The sequence below is a fragment of the Drosophila serrata genome, unplaced genomic scaffold (assembly GCF_035046125.1).
Source record: "Drosophila serrata isolate PLE 108 unplaced genomic scaffold, ASM3504612v1 contig_272, whole genome shotgun sequence".
Classification (NCBI taxonomy): domain Eukaryota; kingdom Metazoa; phylum Arthropoda; class Insecta; order Diptera; family Drosophilidae; genus Drosophila; species Drosophila serrata.
Genome location: NW_028257170.1, coordinates 518,354 through 542,667, shown reverse-complemented (window position 1 = coordinate 542,667; position 24,314 = coordinate 518,354). Strand labels below are relative to the sequence as shown.

The 24,314-nt window shown below is 41.6% G+C and overlaps 5 protein-coding genes across 14 annotated transcripts in view; 2 read left to right on the top strand and 3 right to left on the bottom strand.

Annotated features, from left to right (window-relative positions):
- Positions 1 to 355: 355 nt before the first annotated feature.
- Positions 356 to 1,924, bottom strand: SCCRO (defective in cullin neddylation 1 domain containing SCCRO). The gene is made up of 2 exons (XM_020942577.2): positions 1,613 to 1,924; positions 356 to 1,370 (listed from the first exon to the last, which is right to left on the bottom strand). The coding sequence occupies exons 1-2, from the start codon at positions 1,613 to 1,615 to the stop codon at positions 504 to 506; spliced, it is 870 nt and encodes a 289-aa protein (XP_020798236.1). The 5' UTR covers positions 1,616 to 1,924; the 3' UTR covers positions 356 to 503.
- LOC110176259 (T-cell immunomodulatory protein) lies at positions 1,908 to 4,382 on the top strand. The gene is made up of 2 exons (XM_020942571.2): positions 1,908 to 2,396; positions 2,454 to 4,382. Exons 1-2 carry the CDS (start codon positions 2,204 to 2,206, stop codon positions 4,058 to 4,060), a joined length of 1,800 nt encoding a protein of 599 aa, XP_020798230.2. The 5' UTR covers positions 1,908 to 2,203; the 3' UTR covers positions 4,061 to 4,382.
- Positions 4,091 to 8,791, bottom strand: AGO2 (Argonaute 2). Of its 4 annotated transcripts, XM_086833810.1 has the most exons (11): positions 8,651 to 8,791; positions 8,457 to 8,588; positions 7,919 to 8,128; positions 7,773 to 7,864; positions 7,631 to 7,664; positions 7,155 to 7,522; positions 6,713 to 6,801; positions 6,045 to 6,654; positions 4,966 to 5,979; positions 4,528 to 4,898; positions 4,091 to 4,463 (listed from the first exon to the last, which is right to left on the bottom strand). In XM_086833810.1, the coding sequence occupies exons 1-11, from the start codon at positions 8,664 to 8,666 to the stop codon at positions 4,373 to 4,375; spliced, it is 3,027 nt and encodes a 1,008-aa protein (XP_086689936.1). In that variant the 5' UTR covers positions 8,667 to 8,791; the 3' UTR covers positions 4,091 to 4,372. The 4 variants fall into 4 exon arrangements, with proteins under 4 accessions (XP_086689936.1, XP_086689934.1, XP_086689935.1 ...); XM_086833808.1 differs by having other exon boundaries at positions 7,155 to 7,573; positions 7,613 to 7,864; XM_086833809.1 differs by having other exon boundaries at positions 7,631 to 7,864.
- Positions 8,792 to 9,012: 221 nt separating this feature from the next.
- Positions 9,013 to 24,314, bottom strand: part of CrebA (Cyclic-AMP response element binding protein A) — an 18,522-nt gene continuing 3,220 nt past the window's right edge. Inside the window, exons 2-7 of one of the 4 annotated variants that reach the window (XM_020942573.2) lie at positions 14,736 to 14,946; positions 12,268 to 12,782; positions 11,874 to 12,153; positions 11,647 to 11,798; positions 11,192 to 11,335; positions 9,013 to 11,123 (exon numbers count right to left, since the gene is read on the bottom strand). In XM_020942573.2, coding sequence (XP_020798232.2) covers positions 10,929 to 11,123; positions 11,192 to 11,335; positions 11,647 to 11,798; positions 11,874 to 12,153; positions 12,268 to 12,782; positions 14,736 to 14,946 — 1,497 coding nt within the window. In that variant the 3' untranslated portion in view covers positions 9,013 to 10,928. Of the gene's footprint in view, positions 11,124 to 11,191; positions 11,336 to 11,646; positions 12,154 to 12,267; positions 12,783 to 12,891; positions 14,420 to 14,735; positions 14,947 to 24,314 lie in introns of those variants that run through there. The other 3 variants (XM_020942572.2, XM_020942574.2, XM_086833822.1) reach the window with 3 other exon arrangements.
- Positions 15,727 to 24,314, top strand: part of LOC110176265 (BAG family molecular chaperone regulator 2) — a 27,428-nt gene continuing 18,840 nt past the window's right edge. For 2 of the 4 annotated variants that reach the window (XM_086833839.1, XM_086833836.1), the window contains exons 1-2: positions 15,727 to 16,429; positions 16,492 to 16,763. The gene's annotated coding sequence lies outside the window, so the exon portion shown is untranslated. Of the gene's footprint in view, positions 16,434 to 16,491; positions 16,764 to 24,314 lie in introns of all 4 variants that reach the window. The other 2 variants (XM_086833837.1, XM_086833840.1) reach the window with 2 other exon arrangements.

The window sequence follows — 24,314 nt, the reverse complement described above, 5'->3', positions numbered from 1 at the left end:
TGGTTTTACCGATATATTGGAAAAAGCAAGCACAAAGAATATGACAAAATCAGCATTTTTCTGGATATGGAAATGGCAAAATCGACTTTTCTATTTATGCTGATCAGGAATATATATGATTTGTAAGGCTAAAATTACTCCTTATCTGTGTCAAAAATTTGTAAATAAAATGATAACATATTGCAAGAGTATAAGATTTTGGCCTAGAATAAAAAAAGAATTTGAAGACGCTCTTTTTAAATAAATACATTATTAATTAAAGTAAGTTAAAGATATGTTTTATAACAAATAAACCATATTTGTTAAAAAGATTCCTTCTGTTTGGCAGCCATGCTCGAAAAAACACAGGAAAATGTACATTTACTAACTTTATTTATTTATGACGACGCTTTTATAGAGAAAATGTAAATTTATCGGCCTTGCTTAGTATCTCCGTTATTTAGAATAATCAAGATAAAAGCAAATCTATCGGTAATGAGAATACAATAGGTTGTAACAATTCGTTAGCCATAATTCATGTTTGTACTGTGCGAGGTCTGGTACGCGCTGGATATGTTCTTCTGGGAGCTAGAACTCGAGCTGGACTGCTGCTGAAAGCCGGATCCAGGCGATGATGGGTCCTCCTTCAGATGGTTATTCTCCTGGCACCATTCGACAAAGTCGTCAATGAGCACCGGCCAGGCGCCCTCCGAATCATAATTGCTCATGCGGTCGTCGATGTTGGTGGCAAAGTCCAGCAGCAGGTTCCAGGTGTCCCGCGAAATGGCACGCTTGTGCTTCTCCTCGAGGAACTGGCACCAGATGTCCAAGAACTTAAAGCGCCCGCTGAGCACAATGCACCAGTAGGCAATGGCCATGTCCAGGTCGATGCCCTTTTGGCTCGGATCCTTGGCGTAGTTAAAGGTGAAGTGATAAAAGTCCTTAAACTTGCCGGCATCGTTCAACTCCTGCTCCAGTAATGGCAACTTGGCCTTCAGCTTGTCGATGCTGTCAATTCCCAGATCACACATTCCGTTAATGAACTCATCCCGGGAGAATTCGCACTGCACCTCGGCGTGGAACTTCCACGCAATGATCAGCACCAGCTTGGAGTCTGGCTTCAGGTCTAGGTCTTCCAAAAAGTGTATCACGCCCTGCGAACCGATCTTGAGCGGATCACTGGGGTCGCGATAGCGCACGAACAGCTGCTCGATGCGTTTGCGGTCGAGCTCCCGGTAATAGTACTCGGGATTCTGGAAGTAGTTATCGCTGGCCAGGTCTAGCTTCCAGTCGCTCTGTTGCAGGCAAAAGATCGCAGTCTGTTCGCCTGTATGTGTTAGAGATATAAACTTCTTCACCTTCTCACGGTGCTGGCTGGACTTTAGTTTGTTCTGAAAAACGATATAGAGATAATTGTGATTAATTAGTTACCGTCGAATAGGAGTTGGAGCTGCCAAAAAACGAATTGCATAAATACAACGACAACAACTATTCTGCCCAAGCTGGCGCTGCAGGAAGAAGAAGAGGCTGCGCCGTCGACAAAACAAAGTGGCAACCGCCACTTTCTCTCGCGCTCCCTGAACTAATTAGTGATTGGCGAGTGTATTTAGCAACAATTTGCAACGGTACTAACCATTGTTGTGGTAGTAATTGGTTATTATTTGTTTATTTTACGGGGCACAAAACTTTGTTGGAAAACGTTCCAACTGCGGGACGCAGGTGTTGGAAAACGCTGCTTGACTTTACTTCACGTAACTAAACGCCTAATTCACGCTATTTTAAATCAGTTTGATTTTGCAAATCACAGTTTATTTGCGGAGATGATTGAAAATTTATACGATTTTCATTTTATTCTTTTTTATGACCTTTTCGATGTAAACTAACTGATAAATAAATCGAGTGCAACGTATCGAATACTCGATTTTAAAATAGGTATCGATATCCTGTCATTCTTCAGAGTCGTGCACTGTATATTTTTAATTTTTTCTCTATAAATTTGCTTATTAAAAAAAATGGAAACAAGACAAAAACCTATATTTATCCAATTCAAATACGCATGGCTGAGCCAGTGGTTAGGTGGAAGGCTCTAGTTGTTATCGATACCACGATTTCTCTTTCCCTTGCTCGTCGAGTTGGCAGCCCAACATCTGATTCACTATTGATTTTTGTACAAATAACAAAAGAAACGCAAATCGTCAGTGTAAAAAAATCATAAAACATCGTCATGGCGAAACACAGCACGCTGCTGCTCGTGCTGGGCCTGGGCTGTATAGCCAGCCACGCCAGCGACATCACGGACAAGGTATTCGGCACCAAAAAGGAAGGCATTGTGGCAGCGTTCGGAGACTTTAACTCGGACGAACTGACGGACGTTTTTCTCATTCGCGATCAAATGAAGACGCTGGAGATTCTCTACGGTAGGTGATGTCAGTTAAATATGCCCTTGCTACAGCTTCATTTCCATCTCTTCTTAGGCCACGACACGGAGCCCCTGCTCACCATTGGACCCTACTGCCACTACGCCGATAAGACCATTGTGAGCGTCATTCCCGGGGACTTCGATGGCGACGCGCTGATGGATGTGCTGGTCAACCTAAAGGCTAGCGGAAGCAATGGCGACACATACGATGTGCTCATCAACTGGGGCAATACCACCGAGCTCAACTGTTCTAAGGAGACGTTATTTAGGAGCAGGGGCGAGGTTATGGCCCTTGACTTCAATCGCGACATGATCATCGATCTGTACGGCTTGGACGAAAATGGAGTACGCACTTTCTGGATATTCAGCAGCAGTAGACAGCCGCCCCTGGTCGTGCATCAGGCGGAGCCTACGGAGATCAAAGGGAACTCGCTGAGCATTCCCAATGCAAACGCCTATCTGGACCTCAACGAAGACTTCCTGGCCGATCTGTTCCTGCAGACGCAGGACTCGTACGAGATCTGGTATGGGATCAATGAGCGCGACACGCAGGAGAACTTCAGCTACGACCACCAGATTAAGTTTCAGCCAATCGGTGGCAATGACTACCACCTCGGTCAGGCCGTTTTCATGGACTTTGAGTTAAAGGGCGTGCAGAATATTGTGGTGCCATTCTGCATCCACTCGGGCTGCCGAAACTCATCGATAATGGTGCACGATGGCACCGATTTTCGCAATCTTCACGTCATCTTCCGCGACCCGCAGGGCGTTACTTGGACGTTTGTGCCGCCCGTGCCGGGCGATGTCTACCTGAGGACCATTACGGCGAGAAGTGGCGATTTTAATCTAGACGGCTATCCGGATCTGCTGGTCACTTTACAGCCCCTGAACGTGGAGAAACCGGTGATGCAGACGTTCCTGCTAGAGAATGTGCCCTGCACGTCGTGCAACAAGCCGTTGAAGCGGACATTCGAGGTACGTTGGAACGCTCTGTCGCCAATAGGCAACAATACGGTGGCTGGCGCCTTCTATGACTTCTACCAGGATGGCGTTCTCGACGTGATACTAACGCGGAAGAATGAGCATGGTAAATACCAGCCGCTGGCCTTCCGCAACACCCTGGACTACGACGCCAACTTTGTGAAGGTGATAGTACTGACGGGGCTGGACAACAAGCAGAATCCGGAGCGACGCACCGCCTTGGGAAGGAAAAAGCGCACGTATGGCACAAATTTGCCGGGACCCCGCATCACCTACAGCACCACCACCCAGGACGGGGATCAGCAGTGCGGAAGCAGTGTGCAACTGCCGCAGGCCTCCTACTTCGCCCTGCAGCTACCGTACACATGCTTTGGTCTGGGGCGAACGCCGAACTTTGTGGACCAGCTGGCCGTCGGCCTGGGCAGCAAGTGGCGGAACTGGACGCAGTTGATACCAAACTCCCAGATCATTGTGGTGCCCAAGCCACTGAATGAGCCAACGCACTGGAAGGCCCAGCTGTTTGTCACGCCCAGCAAACTCATCCTGATGAGTGTCGTGGCACTGGGCGGCACCTGTCTGGTCATCGTCTTCATTATCCTGGTGCTATACATCAAGGAGAAACGCGAGGATAAGCAGGAGCGCTTGCAAGAGTCCCACAGATTCCATTTCGATGCGATGTAAAGGGGTCGCAAACTATAAATATAAACTAAGTTTAACGTAATAATTTTGTTTTGTTATTATTAAATGATTATTTAAAAGAATGTACGTACTTTGTCGACTACTTTAAGAGCATTTCTATCCAACTTATGTGGCTTCAAAAAAGAAAAATTATATAAAAAATATGCAATTTTCCATTTAGAGGCCACCAAAGACTCATCACTTTTAATGAAATCCTCAAAGTATGTACCTTCTATCCAATATATTATATGTATGTATATGGTTTAAGAAATGTGATACCAATAAAAAAAATGGCTTTGAAGTTTCACTCGCTGCCTAGACAAAATACATGGGATTAGATTTCATAAATTCGGGCACAATTTTTCGCTTCTCATATTCCTTCTTCAGATCCAGAAACCGGCTAGTACTATATAATAAACATTAAAGATTGTTAGAAACGAAACCTAGGACTGGTAAACTGAGTTACGTACCCCGTGAGATAGACGCGTCCACGGGCAGCCACCAAGTGGGCCAAGTAGGCTGGTGCTGGATACGAAACGGAGCGATTGCACCGTGGAAACATGTGGCAAAGGTTGTAGGTCAACTGCTGGAGCAGATCGATATCCAAATTGCCCGTATTCTCAATGACATTATAACGGGTTGGCTTGGCCGTGCCCTGAATCGACTGGTGGCTGACCATGAAGAACTGCATCTCGTTGGGATGCACAATGGTGCGATCCACCACAGTTCCGGGATCCACATTATTAAACTTGTTGTATTGCGATGGCTCACCGTTCGGGAAGAATCGAGTGTGATGGCGCTTAACCACAATAACGCAGCAAATTTTTGGATTGATTTTCATCTTAGAAAAGATAGTAACGAATTATCAATCGATCCTTTCGACTTGGCTTTTGAAGCACACAACTCACCTTGGCGCATGCTGCCTTTACGCCTCGCAGCTCTTCATTTTTAATTTTCGGAAATTGTCCATCGCTGACACCGTCACGATAGTAGAGAATGTGCTCAGGATACGACTTGCAGTATTGGTAATATACACGCAGATGCTCTAAGGTTATGGACTCCATGTCCTCGATCTCCTCCAGAGCCGAGCGCTGCAAGCGATACTGCATGTTGTAGGCGGCCCCGTATTTATCGTGCGAGGCTGCCACGCCCACAACGCTGGGAATTTCACGTTGATCGGGCGACGGATGTGTGACATCCGCGCCCAAGAACATGGCATTCTTGAGCATCGGCAGGCGAGGATCGTCCTTTATCTTGTGATTGATGCCATTCAACTTGGAATTGACCTTCAGCAAAATGTTGCCAATGGTTTGGGGATTAAGCTTGCGCTCCACGGTATATTGTTTAATGCACTGCGTGAGGATTCCGTGCTGCAGTTCGGCCTTTTGCTTGATCACGTCATAGGACGCACCGAACTGCGGTATGATCACAAAGGCCAGATCGCACTGGCCCTTCTTGAGATCTCCAAAGCACTCATCCAGATTGCGTTCGTCCTTGAAGCCCCTAATGCAGGCCTTGTCTTCCAGGCTCACGCTCACCATCTTGGACTGGGAAAGCACTTGGCGCTCAAAGTCGCTCACCTGGTTGTAATGCATCTTGCGACCGTGCTGTGGATCAAAATACAATATGGCCCACTTGTGCGCCTTGGGCTTGGGCTCCAAGAACCTCATATTGTCCATGCGCCATGATCCGTTTCTGACCGAGCACAACCTGTTGCCCTGATACTCCACCTGAGGCGGATTGAGGGTGCGGGTGGACACAACAATGAAATCATTGGCGATACGAATGCCAAAACGGCTGATGGTCGGGTCCAAATTGTGCTCAAAGAACTTGAGTAGGTTTATGATCTTGGACTTGCGCTCATTCGTCGACGTGGCAGCGAACTTGATCATTTGTGCCACCTGTGTGGCGCCATCCTTACGCTGCAAAGCAAGTAAATGTTATAAAATGTATGTAGAAGAACTTCAAACTCTCACAAAGAACTTACATTCAATGCCTGCCCGGCCTCAATGCGACAGAGCTCGATGGGCAACATAATATTCTTCATGGGAGGTCCAACGTGTAGACAGTGGAGCTGCGGATACTGCAGCACGTAGTTGCGAGACTTGAAGTAATCAGTAATCGTCATTTTCCTGCCGTCTACCTCGAACGTCTGGCTGCTGGCCGGATTCATTGACAGACCGTTTACTTTGAAGACTCGCGGCGCCGAGGCAAACGATGGTGGCGGCGTATAAACTATATTGATTCCCTTCAAGAACGGCTCGATGAAGCGACGTGAATTACTTAAGTTAGTGTCTCGGTTAATTTTCGATTTCAAGCCATATTTCTCCAGATACTCGAGCACCGACATGGCTATCGGAAAGGACTTGTGCGATATGTCGACGTTTAAAAAGGGACGATCGCCCAGCATGAAGGCCTGATAGAGGCCAACCAGTGCCTCATAGCCATCGTCTAGTTCCCGACGCTGGCCCGGTTCGGACATCTTGAAGAAGGAGCGTCCGGCCCGAATGGCTTTGCTGTGGCATGGCGAAGCCATCACTACCTCGAGGCACTGCATGGCCCGCATCGGTTTGTCAAAAATTCTATTCGACATATAGCTGTAAATTAATTGTGTTTTAATATTGGTAGAGATGGCAGCTATGTATCTTTACTAACTTTCTTAATGAGTTTAGATCGACTTCCAATTCATTAGTCTCCTTGATTTCCACCCTGTACTTCAGTGTACGACCCTGGATATCTGTTACCTGAAATGCATTCCAGCAGAGCCGTTAGAATAGTTGAAAACTAATTATATTTCAATAAGCATGCTTGATTTCTTGATTTTAAGTAAGTGAGCGGATTCTTTCTATGCTTAATGAACTGTTAATAAGGCACTTTCCCCACTAGAATGAATATTTACTCCTTAGACTCTGGAGCCTAAAGAAAATACTTAAATAGAATCACTGATTTTTGAATCCCACCTCTTTGAAACTTAACAAATTACTTGTGCCATTCTGATCAAACTCAAAATTGATTTAAATAACCTGTAAATATTAACAGAAGACTGATAAAAAGTAAAAGATTAAGTTCCTCTTGTTTTTTAAATACTTCTACTTACAGTCACATCAGCATTAGACGTTTTTGTGTTCAGCTTGTCCACCGAATAACAAGAGGCTCTCCCATCAAAGGCGACAATGGCTCCGCCCAGTTGATTCACGCGGAACTGCTCGAAGGCTTGCCTAAAGAACTTCTTGGGCCGTTCTGGTTCGATCTTTACATCGTAATGGTAAGCCTTAGGTGGCATTTTTTCCATGTTTATGTCCAGATAATTAACGGCCACCTGTCCGGCTCTGCCGATGGTACCACGCTTAATGCTGCCGGCAGGTTGTGGCGGCAAAGCGACTTGTTGTTGAGGCGGTCCACGAGATTGGTAAGAACCTTGACCCTGTCTCTGCTGTTGCGGGCCACCTCGGTCCTGCGGGCCGCCTCGGCTTTGCGGGCCGCCCCGGTCTTGCGGGCCGCCTCGGCTCTGCGGGCCTCCTCGGTCCTGCGGGCCTCCTCGGTCCTGCGGGCCGCCTCGGCTCTGCCATCCACCTTGGCTCTGCGGGCCACCTTGGCTCTGCGGGCCCCCCCGGTCCTGCGGGCCGCCTCGGCTCTGGGGGCCGCCTTGGCTCTGCGGGCCACCTTGGCTCTGATTTCCGCCTTGGCTCTGCGGGCCTCCTCGGTCCTGCGTGCCGCCTCGGCTCTGCCATCCACCTTGGCTCTGCGGGCCACCTTTGCTCTGCGGGCCCCCCCGGTCCTGCGGGCCGCCTCGGCTCTGGGGGCCGCCTTGGCTCTTCCATCCACCTCGGTCTTGTGGGCCGCCTCGGCTCTGGGGGCCGCCTTGGCTCTGCGCGCCCCCTCGGTCCTGCGGGCCGCCTTGGCTCTTCCATCCACCTCGGTCTTGTGGGCCGCCTCGGCTCTGGGGGCCGCCTTGGCTCTGCGCGCCTCCTCGGTCCTGCGGGCCGCCTCGGCTCTGCCATCCGCCTCGGTCTTGTGGGCCGCCTCGGCTCTGCGGGCCGGCCGAAGAACCAGACGTACCGGAGCTGGAGCCTGTTAAGAGTTATATTAATCTATAGTGATCTAAAAACATCTGGTATTCATTTTTCTCTGATAACAGAAAAAATTTAAATAGTTATTCCCAATTTGCTCTTTGTTATTGTGTCTAAATATTTGTGCAGTGAATGATGATGTGTACCAATAGCAGTTTCCAACAGGTTTTTCACACAAATGGACAAGTGTTGGTAATTTCATCAGAAATGCATAAAATATGGTGATTCCCCTTCAAATATGAAACTTCTGGAACTTAAGTCAGTCGTAATTACGACTTGCAATACATACATGCATAAACGTTATATGTGTATAGATATTTTGCACTTACGTTCTGGTTGTGGTTGTCTTTGTTGTTGTTGCTGCTGCTGCTGTTGTTGTTGTGGCTGCTGCTGCTGCTGTTGTTGCTGTGCGGGCGGAGGTGCAGCAGCCACAGGCTTCGGCTTCTCCTCTGGCTTATATTCTGCATTTGCAATGGAGTATTTTTATTCCCTAAATACTTAGCTCTTGACCTTCGCCACTTACTGTTTTTCTTGCCCATTGTAAACTTGGAATTTGTATTAATACGAAAAATTTATAACAATTCCGTGAAGATCTTCTGTGGTGCGAAAATTGCGATGATATAAAAATCGATTTACCTAAAATCGAATAATTTCAAGCATCGATTTAAACATCTTACAAAGCAGTGCGATAGCTGTTATCGATTCATCGGACGACGATAGTCACAGGGCGCGTGTTCAAATATGAATTTTAACTTGAAAAAGAATCTAAGCACATAATTAATATTTTAGTTATTAAGTCTAGTGCTACTTTCATTAATTAAAATAGAGAAAAAAATAGGTATATTATTATATTATTACAACTAAGTTTAAATGAAACAAATCGCATTTTGCTGCTGTTTTTATGGTTCGTATGAATTTTATTTGGAATTGCACTTTTACCTTTGCCAAAAATTACAGCAACCAATTGTCAAAAGTTTTACAATTTTTTTATGTATTTTCTGGTTTTTGTTTTTTCTCAATTTCAACTTTTAACGTACAATATATGTATGGATGCATATGCATAATTGCGTTAAAAATGGTATAGCCAAAAAATTGTATATAGTCGTTGTACATTATTTATACTTGTATATACATGTACATATAAATATATAATAATGTATTTATTTACTTTCCATGTTTAGAGTTTTAAATTTTTAACGCACTTTATAATAAAAATGTTTGTTTGTCATTGCACACAAGCGTTTTCTCCTTCTCATTTCCATTTTCTCTAAAGTTTCCATTTTCTTTTTCTTCTCTTTAATAATTTTACTAACAATTGCACAACTTCGTCCGCTTGATTTATACACACATACAGACACACATAATAAACATAGCTAAACTAGAGTGTATTTTATGAATAAGAAATCATCGTGTTACGCTTACAAATTTCGTTTAAGTAATTTTGTTTATAATAAATTCAACTAAAATTTAAACTAGATTGACTCATTCAGAACGCTGCGAGAAAATATGATTGTTGCCCGAAAAGAAGATTGCACTAAAAAAACGTAAAGCTCAAAATGGGTAAAAAATATAACGAAACAATAAATCATTGATTGAATTATATTGAGTTTCTGATCAGTTTTCTTCCACTCGCTCTTTCTGGTTCGTCGTGTGCTTATTATATAAAACTTAACAAACAATATATATAATTGATTTTAATAATTGGCTCGGAAATTGTTGAAATAATTCGGCAACAGGTGGAAAAAACGGAAGCGAATTCTGCTTTATAAATTCGTGCTTTTCGATCTGAGGCCTGCTGGTAGTAAACAAAACGAAATGAAACTTAAATGCTGACATATATAGAGTTCGTTATGTAAAATCATTCCTAAATAGAGCTATATTATGGAATTGTTTAGGTATTTATTTGCTTTTTCATTCATTTTCAGCTCGTTTTCGTTGAGAAATATCGTTTAAAGGAACAAGAGTCATATGCCAAAAGACAAAGCACAGAGATGAGGCTCCGAGAGTCGTCTTTCCTTCGTCCAAATCAATCATTCAATCATTATTAAAACATAATGTACACACATAATTGTGGCTGTGGCTCTTGGATATTTAGTTAGAGCTCCACAGCATCTTCCTATTTTTTTTTTAACTTTTTGTTACTACTGTTTGCTGTTTTTTTTGTATGTGTTTTTCGTTTTTTGGTCTGTTGTTCTCGATTTTTTTGTTTTTCATTACAATTATTGTTACTTTAGCTTCTCTTTAGACGCTTCTTTCTCTGGATATTTTTTATTGGCTGCTTCTGTTGTTTTGAGCTTCTCGATTTTAATAGTAGTTGTAATTGTAATTGTAATTGTTGTTTTAGTTGCAGCCTAGATCAAAGTTTATATAACAGGAATGCATGACTAATATACATATATATAGTAGCTATAATATAATATAGAGGTTCTACAAGTAGTAGCTAGGACATACATATACATTAAATATACGAGCTAAATCTTGCGGAATATATATATTTGATTTCTTATAGTGGAGGGGCCGGGGCGAGGGGAATGTTTACCGCTTTGTGCTAACCAAAAAGCCGATCATAAAAAATGCTCATTTAAAAAATTCCACACCATCGTGTGGTCGTTGAATAAATTCTTCCATAAACATACATACAATAAAAAAAAACAAAAGACTCCCCCCACACACTCGTGGAACTCCAGGACTGATCTCTCAAATCGAACGAAAAACTGATATTAAAATCTACAAATATCTCGGAAAGGCGGGGGTTGGGCAAAGTTGAACCTCAAGTTCCGGAAACCAGAATCATTGGGGCCTTAGGACTTTTTCACATTGTGCTTGCTAACTAGGGCCTGCAGTTTGTGCAGCTGACTAAGTAGATTGGCATTGGTCTCCTCCAGCCCCTCGAGACGCTTCTTGTAGTCATGGTTTTCGGTGACCAGGATCTCGACACGCCTCTCCAGCTGGTCCATATACTCCTTCTTCTTGCGCCGGCTTTCCTGAGCAGAGATCTGAAAATGTTTCCGATGATATTATAAATCAATTTCTTTGGACTGGTGTTATTCCTGATGGAACTTACTTTATTTTTGATTTTACGCCGAATTTTCTTCAGAGATTTCTCCTCGGCTTTGGTAAGTGGAAGCTTCTGTGGTATTGGATAGCCTTCGGCCAGCAAAGTGCGTTTCTCCTCCTCCGTCAGCAATAGTGTACCCGTGGAGCCCTTCTGCAAATTTTATATATATTTTAATATTTATTAATATTGGTTTGTTAATAATGGGTTAATAAATAGTATACAATAAAATTCCTTAAAATATAGGAAACATTGAACTCATTCCAATTTGATTTCATAAAAAAACTATTATATCTTTTGACTTTTAAGCTTACGTTCTTTTAGTTTCAGAGTTTAACAACTCCTCTTATTTTTTCATAAAATAAATATATATATATACTTTCGATTTCTTAAGGAAACATATGTATTTTGTGTAATATTAATTATTTACTTTTCCACATCTGGAATTTATCGCTCAAACTTACCGGCTGTGAGCTTATCAACGGCGTATGGATCGGTTGCCGTGTCGTTGTCGTTGTTGTGCTAGAGCTGGAGCTGGATCCGGATCCGGATGCGCTGGCGGAGCGCGTGATCCCGGCAGCATTGCGGCTGACTCGGACAGATGACTCGCCGCCGGCTGCATTGGCCACGGATATAGAAACGGAAGCGTTGGGCGACAGTGGCGAAAACAAGTGTTCCGGTGTCAAGTTACCTTCGGAGTCATCGCTGGGCAGGGAGGAGGGTGGCGTCAATGGGATACCATAGCCATGGCCATGGGACTTCCCCGAGCTGCTGCTGGCACTGCTGCTGCTGCTGCTGCTGCTGCTATTGTTGCCAGCATTTTGTTTCTCGCTCTTGATCTCCATTTTGGTCATCAGGAGATCACCCTGGCCAAGGAGATGCTGCTGCTGCCGCTGCTGGGACTTGATGAGGCTGTTGCTGTTGCTGTTGTTGCTGCTACTGCTGCTGGCTGTTAGCAGGAGGCCACCATGCTACAAAAGAAACAGATATATTGTCAAATTAAAAATGCCACAAACTATATTCAATAGTTTTCAGAGGGTTCTCTCTATACGGAAAGGTGTCCTTGGCAAGGACCTTCGTCTCACCTTCTGCTCGAATAGCATTTCCGTCTGCAGGTGGGCCAAATTAAGGCTGAGCTGGTGCTGATGCTGCGAGCTGCTCGCTTGCGATGTGGGACTGGCGGGGCAGCTAGAGTCCGGCGACATGGGCTCATCCTTGATGGCCGACTCGTCGATCTCAATGTCCGAGCAGATATCCGGCGACATGCTGCCGTCCCGCACCGACGACACCGATGAGCTGCAGTCATTGTGATACAGATGCTGAGGTAGTTGAAAGTGCTCCAGGGAGGCCACCACCACGTGGCCGGAACTGGAGCCATGTCCGTGCGGCTGTTGCGCCTGCAGGCTCTGTAGTCCGGATCGCGTCAACTCTGCGACGGAAACGGAGGCGTTCAGGGCGGGATTGCTGCTCAGTCGGCTTAGGCTGCTGGGCGTGGCATGTGTGGGCGGGACGTGGAGGGTGAGGCACTTGGGGTCGATGGTCGCACGCCCGCTGGTGGCCGTCTTCAATGAAATGGCGGGATAGCACTCGTCGTCCATGTCTGTGGGGAGTTGAAATATAAAAATCAATTAGAAACTTATTTAGTTTTCATTATGAAATATTTTTTGATGTAAAAGCATTAATAAATAATTATAGTAAAGCTAATTTACCTTAAATTTGACAGCTGAAATACTTTATTTAATATTCCGGTTAGCCTGTTTTGATTCAAATTTATTACATTTTATACCAAATAACTTTCAAATTGCTTTTTAATAGCACAAGGTGGTTATTACTTTTAGAAAATAACCTATGCCAGAATTTATGGGCCTTAAAAAAGGGAAACAAATGCTGAGCAAGGTTTTAACATAATACAAACATTTTTTAAATGTGTTAAGAAAGGTTTTTTAATTTAATATAATCGTTTTTAAACATTATTTCGGGACTAGGGGCTTTTTCGATTATATTACTCCAATATACGATAAAGAATATCGGTTTATTACACAGATATCGAAAGGATAAAAGGTCGTTACATATCGTTATATCGTAAGGGGTTAAAAAAAAAGGTTAAGGAACTCCTGGCTCAAATTTATAATTACAATTTCAAGTTCATTGTACTTTTCATATTATTCAACCATAATAAATTACACTCTACAATTTGTAAAATTATTTATTAGATCTTTTAGCTGAATCTGCATTAAAAATAAGGTATTATCCAAAGAGCGTCTGTTGGTTTTAATTTTAATCACACTTTCGATTATCTACTTTAATTACTTTGCCTTGGCTAAAGGCGGTTAAAATTGGTTAATGCCTGGTTTTTGTTTTCGAAAATAAAATAATTAGCTCACGAGTGTTTTCTTGTTTTTGGTATTCAAATAATGGCACAGAATGTGCGCAAATATGCTAAGTAAATGTTATTGCGTCTAACCCACATTTATGATTATGTATATTATATTATGCAAGAATCCGAGTTCTAAGTACTCTTCGCCTGTAACTGTGCAAACACTCACAGTCTGTGGATCACTTTTTCCTAGGCGCACGCGTCAGTGTCCCGGCCTGCACTTGTGTTTGCCTTTAAAATTCTGTTGTTTCAGTTTTATATACAATTTTTTGTTGTTGTTCTGTTCTTTTTTTTCCGGCAAAACTTTGCTCACCTCACCACCAACTGTCACCCCTCCACCCTACACACGTACGACACCCACTACACGAAAATAAATTCGTTTTAATTTTATTTACACAGTTGTCGTACAGTTTCCATAAAATTACAAATAATAACAGCTCAAAAAATACAAAAAGCAAAAAAAAAAGAGAAGCAATTATACACAGTTTGCGCTCTCATACATATGAACAACTGATATCGCGTCAAAGTACAGAACTTCATGCACGAGTACTGCGTTAAATTGCTAAATGCTACCGCGACACTAAAAAACAGAACAGAACAGAGCACTGAGCGGACCAGAAACTGTTTTTTTTTATTCTGTTTTCATTATTTTTGTTGTTTTTTATTCTTGTCAACTGGTTGTTTTCACTATGTACATGGCCTAAATTAAACCAACTGCCAACTGTGTTTGAATTGCTTTTCGGCGGGGCCCTAAAAGTCTGTTTACCAAAAAAATAAGTCGATGCAATTTGAAGAAATTATCGATAAGCCGCCTCGGTTAAATCGAAAAATTGTTTGCAATCGTGAATTAAATTTAACTAAATTGAACAGAACACAGTAGCTATATTTACACAGAGAAAAAAGTAACCATATATATGCTATAGTTCAAGACTTCAAATAAGTTTTAATTTAAAAATATAAGTCCCAGCTGTTTTACAAGTAATCGAATTATTTGTAATCGCCTAGTTGGAATTTTAAATATTTGCAATAAAACCGGAACAATATTATTATTATTATTATTATTATTTTATTAGCTTGCCATACCTCAATATTAAATTTTATTATTCTTTTCCTAAGATATATTGCGTATTCGTTTGTTCTTTAATGAAAAAAGGATTATATTTTTCAAATACATACCCTCGATTTTAGCCTGAAGGCTTTTTGGTGAATCGGGCAGGGAATCAACGTCGCTGTTGAGACTGTAGGAGTGCTCCGTCTTGATCGGCTGTGTGCCATTGAGCAGGGCATCCGAGATGAGCTTGTCGTGGAGTATGACGGTATCATCCTTGACGTCGCGATCGAACAGCCAGTCGTGCATATCGTGATCGGGGCTAATTTTCAAGGATTCCTGTAAAAAACAGAAACAAAAAATGGAAACAAACAAATGGTTCAGCAATTAGTTAATGTACAAAAGTCATTCATAGTCATAGTCGTGTTGCACAGCGATAGCACGCTTATATAATTAAACAAAAAACAAAAGTACAATTGGCAATATACCTAAATATATACGACCTATGGCGAAATCACACGAGAATTGTACGTACGCCCAAAAAACGCAACGCAGGTACACGAGCCATGCAGATAGCTCAAAAGTTATATAAGTTCTTATATATAAAACTGATTTGATTTGATTTGGCTTTGGTTTGAATACATATATAGCGCAGATCGTAGTGCCCCATGCATGTGGTGGCCTCTTCTATGCAATATATTTTTGTTGTCAATCTTATCAGAAGACATTTTAACGTCCGACCACGATTCCGTTTCCCCGGCGATCCAGTACCCTTGAAATAATTGTTGTTGGGCTTGGCAATCAGTATTTGAAGTTATCAACTGTTAAGTCATTATTTCGGGGAGACTTGCAAATCAGTGATGGGAATTTTTTTTGTTTTCTATTTTTTTTTCACCTAGGTGGGGTAGATTAAACCACCTGTTTGTGATTATATATATTCAATTTATACTATATCAATTTGTTTGTTGGGGGAAAAGTAAATGCTAGCCACAGTTTAAAGTTATTGAATTCAAATTCAAGTTTTAAAACTACCGCCCTCTTTGGCGAATATCGAAAGGACATGAAGGACCTATCGATAGGACTACGCGGTCATCGCCCCTCTCTGGTCCTACTAAAGTTGTTAATCGAGATTTTCTGGCCCAAGCGTTCGCTTTGATAAATTGTTGCCACGAATTTTAATTAAACGTCGCGTGAAGTGAAGTGCGCAAAGTGTAATTAATTATAATGAAGTGCTTCGATGCTGCGTTGAGTACCGGGACCTTGAAAATCACTCAAAGTGCAGCACAAATAAGTCAAATGATGTCGCTGAGGGGAGCAAGTTCTCGTGGTGCTCTCCTATTTGCCGCCAAAAATAATGGAGTGGCGAGAAAAAAAAAAACTAACAACAACAAACACAACCGAAACATGCAAATTTGTTTTTGGATTTGCTAAAAAGACTCCAGAACGATGATGTAATGCCGTATGTGCCAGATTTTTTGGACTGGATTCCTCCGTCTGCTTAATTGTCGCCGCCCGGCAATCTACGGCAATAAATTGCTGACCCATTTTAAAAGGCGGCCCCGACACATTCTGTGGCAAATATGCACGCGGATAACTATACATATTCTCCAAGCGTCGGCCGTCTGTCAGTCAGTCAGTCAGACTGTCTGTTTGCGATAAAGAAGTGCATGTAATTACGCTTTAAAAACACATTTGTATGTAAAATTGCCGGGCGCGGCCCCAACTCTTCAAAGTTCACATTTCTAAGCCAAGAGCCAAATGGAATCCAGTTTTGGCCATAAAAAAAAGGGAACGTCGACGGGCCTAATGTGAGTGTATGTGAGTGAGTATGTTAGTATTGTTAGTATTGTTGTGTGGCTCTCTAAGCAGGTACAATTCTTCCAGGTTTCTCGGTGGGTCTTCTCTACTCTTCAGTTTCTTCTTGCCCGGCACACCACTCACTCCCAGACATATATGTACATATATACATATGCCCGTAAACCCAAACATTGATTACCGTTTGCACGCGTGCATTTTTGTAAGCCATGTTATGTTTATGGGTAGTACTACCACCACCCCCCCAACCCAAGGAATATGTGCGAGGGCGGTTCCAATCACTGCAGACTTGTCGAGCGATCGTTATGCACACAGGGGAAAAACAACTTGGATATTTTCAGGTAACAAGGAGTACAAAAACTTTAAAGTTTCCTAACTGACAGTTAAATTTAATGACAAGTTAAACTGGTCGTAAATTCAATTAGGATTTCTTTATATCCCGCATATTAAACAACCTATTTTACGGCCAGACCTTTATGGTTAAGAATTAGCTTTACCTTTAGAGAACCATTTTATTGTTAACTAGTCGAGGAATAGTTCATTATTAACCGGCTTTAAATGGTTACTTTTTAACATGTTTAATAAGCTTCAAGAGAACTCTTTTCTTGAAACAAGTACAGAAATAGTACTCTTACTTTTTCTGTTTAAAATTCATCTTTATAAGCATAATACCTTGATCCATTTGTTAAACTATTATTTAAAGTTGATAAATGAACAATGGCTTTGTTAAATTAACATTTTGGTATAATATCTCTTGCAAAAATCATTTTATTAGCAAAATCATTGACTGTCTTATAAGCCTTGGCTGGTTTATAGTAAGCTTTATTGTTTGCTTTGGCAAAATGAAAATGATTCAATCGGAAGTGGAAAAGTATGTCAGTAGAGTCAGCCTATTAAATGATATAGATATAAACATATATATGTTAGCCAATCCCAAAAGTGTTGATTAACCCATGAAGAATGTAGTGATTCAGTTCTAAGGTGAGCCCCAGAGTAGATTGGGGATAAATAACACTTTGAGAAACTATAAATATTTAATTTGATTGGTAGCTTAACTAAAATTATGACAACATAATAATTAACAAAATTAGAAAGTTATTCATTCAGTTTTAATGCTTTGAGTAAACCTTAAACCATAGGCAGTCGTTATAAACTATTTCCTTAATCGGCTTGCAAAGTAATAAAAGCTTTATGTAATTACCAACAAACTAAAAAAAATTGGCAATATGCTAAAGAAAGCTGAAATTTCACCTGCCAAAATCCGACTTACTATCTTCCGATGACTACACTATATAATTTCGGAAATTCTCAAAAGCCAACGAAAGTGTATGGAATGTTGAAAGAATTGTGGAGAGTTGCTGCTCATTATGCTAATACTGGTGGGCCTGCCCTCGCATTTTTATTTTATTTTATTTATATTTTTTTTGTATTTCCTTTTGGCCAGTGCATTAAAGCACACAAATACACAAGTGCTTTCTCCGCATTTTAGCCGTCACCGGTACACATCGGGCCAAGAATCAGCAAGCAGTATACGCGCACTGAGAAGCGTAAATAAAATGTGTGTATTTGTGTGTGTGTATTGTGTGTGTTTATGATGAGTTCAACGAACCTCGGGGAATTGTTGAGAATTAGCAATTCTTGAAAAAATGCTACCAAAACGGGCAACACAACACAGATACAGATACACAGGCAGTCGTACAAATATACACTCATCGAGTTGTATACAAATATGTATGCTGCTTGGCATGTTGCTGCCGATGATGATGATGGTGATGATGATGATGAAGATGATGAGGATGATGATGAAAGAAAGAAAGAAGAAAGCCAGAAGAAAAAAAGACAGCGAAAAATGCTCACAGGCATTTTAGCTACCTCTTTTGTTGTTAGCTGCTGCGGATCAGGTGGGGACAGCAAAAATACACCTGGGGAAAAGCCGAAAGCAAGTTCTAAAGCTACTTTCCCGAATGTGTATATAGATATAGACCTGATTTAGGTGGTTAATAAGGTTTTACACGGTTAATCTATGTAAATTATATGATACCACGTTAAAAGTGCAACATAAATTGAGGTATCATGACAATTATGCATAAATATAAACTAAAATGTATATTATTTATTAGACTTTTAAATAGAGTTATTAATTCTCTGCTTTATTATCTAAAAATACTTGAGGAAATGCTGATTCTGCATAGCCTAGTTACAATATTCTATATAAAACTATCTAAGCTATGCATAAGATGTATCTAAGCTACGCACCAAAGTATCTATAGGTGTTTCTAAGCTATCTACAAGAGCAAATAGCATATAATGAAAACTCCTTTCTAAATATCCAAATTCCCTGCTATTTATAGCCAGTTTCTTGCGGAAAATAAACCTGGCTCAGGTTTACTTTGTTAACAGTTATAAATGCTATGCTCTAATGATGTTTTTTTTACCAGTGTATCTGGAAGCATCGTTTGTTGCACGTTTTTCAGGTGGGCTTTGACTTGCCACTTCTCCAATTTGTGTGTGTTTGTGTGAGTGTTCCAATGAAAGCGCGGCGAGGCGGCTTACCGGGAGAAATGGCTAAGGGCGCCTTCTCAAGTGGAAAGCAGTGGAGTTTTTGAGTGGCCTGCCATGACTCTTGAGCCACAAAAACCGCTTGAGCGGCTTAACTCCAACTTGATGGCAATCGATTGCTTAACAGGCGATCCATCGAGGAGACTGAGTCTTGTGAGCTCTGAGCCTGTGTGAAATGCAATCGCTTGACCCCATTTCGACTGGCAATTCACAAAAAAAAGAAAAAAAAAAGAAAACCTGTTGCGCTGTTGCGACTGTCACGTGCAGAGCCAAAGAATTGTTCTCTCTGAGAACGGTTCTTCTGCTACTCAATTCTTTCAGTTTTTGGATTCTCAACTCAGGTGTCACACGTCACTTTTTGGGAACCAATCAAGCAAGCTACTTTGAAAACGATAAAGGTGAAATAATCAAAATAGCCGCCAGAGGGGTTTTTCTTTATCTTACGGCATAAAAATTAACATACACATGTTGGGATGTGTGTTGGAGTATATGTTGGTGTGTGTTGGTGTATGTTGGTGTTGGTGTTGCCGGGTCCCCGGATTGCCCATTATACAATTTTATTCAAATTTCCAGTCTTTGGGGTCCCGCTCTCTCCCTCTCTCTCTCTGTCTTCCAACCAGGAAAGGGTGAAAAAGAGCTACACAAACATACAATTTCATAAAATAATTAAACTGGTTATAGTTTTTTTTTCTTTCTTTCTTCTTTCTCCCTCTTTATCTCCTGCTTTTGGCTCTGTTTTTTTTTTTTGTCTATACATTTTTGTCGATTTTTAAGCATTTTTTTGCTTGCTCCACAATTTTGGATTGATTAAATAATGTTGCAGCAAGCGAAAACCTTTCACATTTAAAAAATGAAACAAAAAAAAAGACTGAAACCGAAAACTGCAGCTGTGTGCGTGTGCAGATCATTATGTATGTATCGTTTTCTTTGTGTCGAGTTGGTTGTGCACAGCATTTTTTTTAGCCGCAGAGTCTCTTTTTTTATTTCTTTTCAATTTTTATGCCCAGGCTGCATCATTCGCCGATTGGTGTTGGTGTTGGTAAAGTGAAAGGTGCGCTCCCACAATTCACCAAAAAAAAGAGCAGAAACCAAACTGAACTGCCTTTTAACTTGAAAAATTGCTACGGTTTTGGCCCCGCTTCGGTTTCGTTTTTTCGTGAGCATGGTAAATGGTAAATGAGGCTACAATGTAAATGACCATCATCATCATCATCAAATGCCTTTTGCCTTGCCTTGAAAAGAAAGTGTGAATTGGCCAAAGCGATCTGCCGGACAGAATGCCATGCAAATTGGCTAATTGAGAACATGTCAAATATAACGTATACGCAGCGTTGCATTGCGCAAGAATAACCATAGGGACTCACAGTGACGTCCTCGTTGGTTTCGTTATAAATATAACCTAATATGTATAAAAATAGACTGCAAAAGCCAAGGGAGATGGCTATGCGGGGGCGTGTGTGTCCAGAGGGTGGGCTTAGCTTATCGCCAACATATGTTTGCGCGAGGAAAGTACGTAAGCAGCAGTAGCAACAATCGTCGTCATCGCCAACAATTTGCCAAACGGAAATCGTTGTGAAAGTAAACCAAAAATAATAAAAAAACAAGCAAGAAATAAATAAGGAGAAGGAAAATGCTTACAAAGTTGAAACCCAAACACTCCTCCATTGATGCCCCCACAATTTGGCAGTTATCCTAAACCACCAGAGAGCCTATCTTTTGGGTATTTATTTGATTGTGGGGGCTCATTGTGAAGATCCACGCTGGTCTGGTCTGGTCTGGTCTGGTCGGGTCGGGTCGGGTCTGGCTTGTTGCCTTTCACAAACGCTTTGAACATCTGCATATATGCAAAATAGACATAACCCCCAATTTGGCAATGCTCGGATGAGTCACAGAGAGCTGACTGACGGGGGCGACCTTATTGGTGGAACCCATAATGAATTCACTTTCAAGGTTTCTTTGGAAAGATAATGCTTGAAAAATGTCAGCATGTCAGCCTAGTGGTTGGTGGGGGTAATTACGATATTCTAGGCCTTAAAGTTATGACTCCTCTAATTGTTTTTGAAATTAGTTTTTTGGGGGGGTTCCCTAAAATGAAGTTCTAAATTATCGATTTTGGTGTCATGTCTAGTGACATTATTATTTAATGGTTAAAGGTTCCCTGGAATTTATTAATTAAAGCATTTATACAGGGTTTGTTGCTTTTTAAGGATTGATCTTAAAGAAATAGTATTGAAAGGTCATAAAGGTCTTGAGTTAGGAGCACATCTAATAATAGCAAGGATGCTGTGAGACATTTAACCCCTCATTTCTTAAAGTCAACTTTTTTAGGTCCTTTGTTACTCCACCGCCTTTTGGCTTTTATTAAGCCCTCCCAACTGTTGCTTCCTGGTACTAGCCTTTTGCCTGCTGCCTGCTGTTACACTTATCGTATAACACTTCATTAGCTCTGGCAATATGTTGCTACGCCCACGCCCACTACTACTACTGACGCCCCCAAGTAGGTCCCCCGAGGCGGTCTGCTGCTCACTCTCTCTCTCTCTCTCTCTCATACTCTTCATCCTGGGAAGATGTAACATATTGTAAATTCAGTGCAAGTCCATGAATAATTCACACTCTAGTCTGGCCTGCCAACAGCGTCCTGTCGTCGTCCCCTGACATTGACGTCAAAAACAAAACCCAAACAGCTGGCCGCCCGCCCACTACTCTTGCCTAAGAGACAGAGACAGAGACAGAGAGAGAGAGAGAGAGAGAGAGTCCCCCAAAGAGAGAGGTAGCCCCAAAGAGAGAAAGAGTGGACATCAGTGCGCATCCTGCATGGCGCACCGCGTGCAAGTCCGCATGAATGGAACGACGAATGAATGGGCAAAATAGATGGAATACAAAGAGAGGAGAGCATGGGGAGCGAACCGGAGCACATGTAAGCGAATACTATGTAGGTGGGCGTCCAATTGTAGGTGTGTGTGTGTGTGTGGTGTGTGCCTTTGCACAAATTTAATTATGCGCGCTTTTTACTCTGAGCCGCCATATGTTTGGACTTTTGGCATAGAAATTGTGTCGCTGGAGCGCGCTAAATTTGCAATAGGGTAGAGGTAGGAGAGGCGCACAAGTGGTCGTGGTTAAAGTCTCTCTGGGTCTTTTGCATTCGCTTTGGGCTTTAACCTGTTTTCGCGGATTGCAACTCCACCGGCAGAAAAGCAAAACGCTCATTGGAAATGTCAAAGTTAAGCAATACGCCAAGGCGGCCGATAGACCAAACCATATTGAAAGTATTGTGCATAAGCTCGAACTAGTTATTCAAATGTGGCTGCTGACGCTCTCTTAACAAAAAAAAAACTCTCAGTTATTGAGTCTCGAGACCCTGTTGCCAAGCACGTTTTTTGTTGTTGTTTTTCCTTTTTTTTGTTTTTTGTTTTCCGCTTCTTGTTGTTGCTGCGCGTATCTATTCTCGTGTGCATTTTAAGTAGCGGGTCTTGCATTTGGGCCCCGTTAGAAACTTTCAGTCTAACCTCAAAGATTCCAATGCACGCTGCACTGGTCACACTGGTGAATCGAATTGGCCAACAAGAAAATTGCTAATACCATTATGCACGCCCCCTTTGGCCTATGGGTTCTTTGCCAACTTGTGTGCTGCCCTTTTCTGCTTATATAAGCGAAAGTTAACCCACATAAAAAACAAAACTGAGCTCTAGAAATGTTAACAAAAAAGAAGAATATATATAAAGAAGATATAGAGTAAAAAAGTTGCTGACTTCTTGGCTTCCACTTGATTGTTAATGCTGCAATATTCGGAACTTTGTCTCGGAACTCCCCTCTCCGATTTGGCCATAACATATATGTATATATGTTTAGGAAAGTTGCCATCTTTCCACTTTGGTCAGCATTCTTTTGTGAAGGCGAAATGCAGTTTACCCAAGGTAAACTCTTCCATCAAGAGTTTCTACTTCGAGGTAAGACTGACTGGCTACGATCTCAAGGCTTTCTGGCTTTCGAGTCGATCTTCTCAGCGACTACTTCCTCTTCGAGTTTCCCTTTCTTTCGAAGTCAACCCTTTCGGACATGACTGTGAATATATATAACATCTAAGTCTAGTCCGACAATAGCTATATAGAAGATTAGCTCAGTTCTAAATCCGCCTAATTAAGCATTTTGTGTTTCCATGTGCTTCCACACACGGGTCTTATCGTCAGTATATGAAAATTTAAACAGAAAGTTCAGACTTTCGACAGCAAATATTTAGTATTTCCTTATCAAGGCTGGACCAGAGGAATCGAAAGTCGTTAAATATAAACTTAAACATGTATAATATTTGCACTGGAAACTGTTTTGTTTGCCATGAAAAATCCATGGAATTGTTATTCTCGGTAAAGTCCCATCAGAGCTTTAAATGGATGACCCGATCGATCCATACCGTATTGGCTTTTCCCTGCAAATCGATTTCCATAGAATTCCCCCGATCTATCATATTTATATATACTTGTACATATAGTATGTATTTATACGTAGCTTTAAAGATTGTGCGGGACCCGGCAATGATGATGATTCTGCTATGTCAACTCTTCATTGCTCTCAACTGATAGGGGGAACCACTCCAGCCAAGATCTCTGAATGAACGGGAAGGGGGTTTTCTTTTTTCTTTTTTTTGTAGCTTTGATAACAACAATGATCGGAATCTCGGCAATGCTGAGCACGTGACATTATCGGAGGTTTCTCCTGCTAACCCCTTATGATACTGGCCAATTTCATACCCTTATTGAGGCGCCTGCCTGCCTACTTGCTTTGGCTTCCTTCTTTATTAAAATTGATTATAGATTATTTTTAGTTTTTTGTTTTGGTTTATTTTGCAACAAAAATCCCATGGCATCATAATTATTATTTATATTATTTTTTTTCCCCCGTTTAAGTGGAAAAACGGTACACTAGCCTAATCAAAATTGGGCATTTCACGTCTTATCTGGGGCGAAGGTTTATTTTTTGCTTTGTTTTTTTTCTTTTCTAGTTACAAAATACTTTGAGATAAGATTGTTGATATACGCCCCGAAGAGGTTTTAGAATGTGATAGTTAATATTATTAAAAATAATGCGAAAATTCAAAGTTAAGTTGCTTTGAGGTTTATAAAAACTTAGCAGGAATAAAGCTTATACCTATGGATACGATATCCCTTTCTAAGGTTTCAAGAGTATCTCATAGGCGACTCGACCCTAGAAACCAATCATTTATTATAGAGAAAAATACACACACGCAATCGCTTGAGATACTTATGAGGTAATTGAGCGCACGCCCCGGGTACGGGTACGGCTACGGGTACATTGTACCGCTTACGGCGGGAAAAACG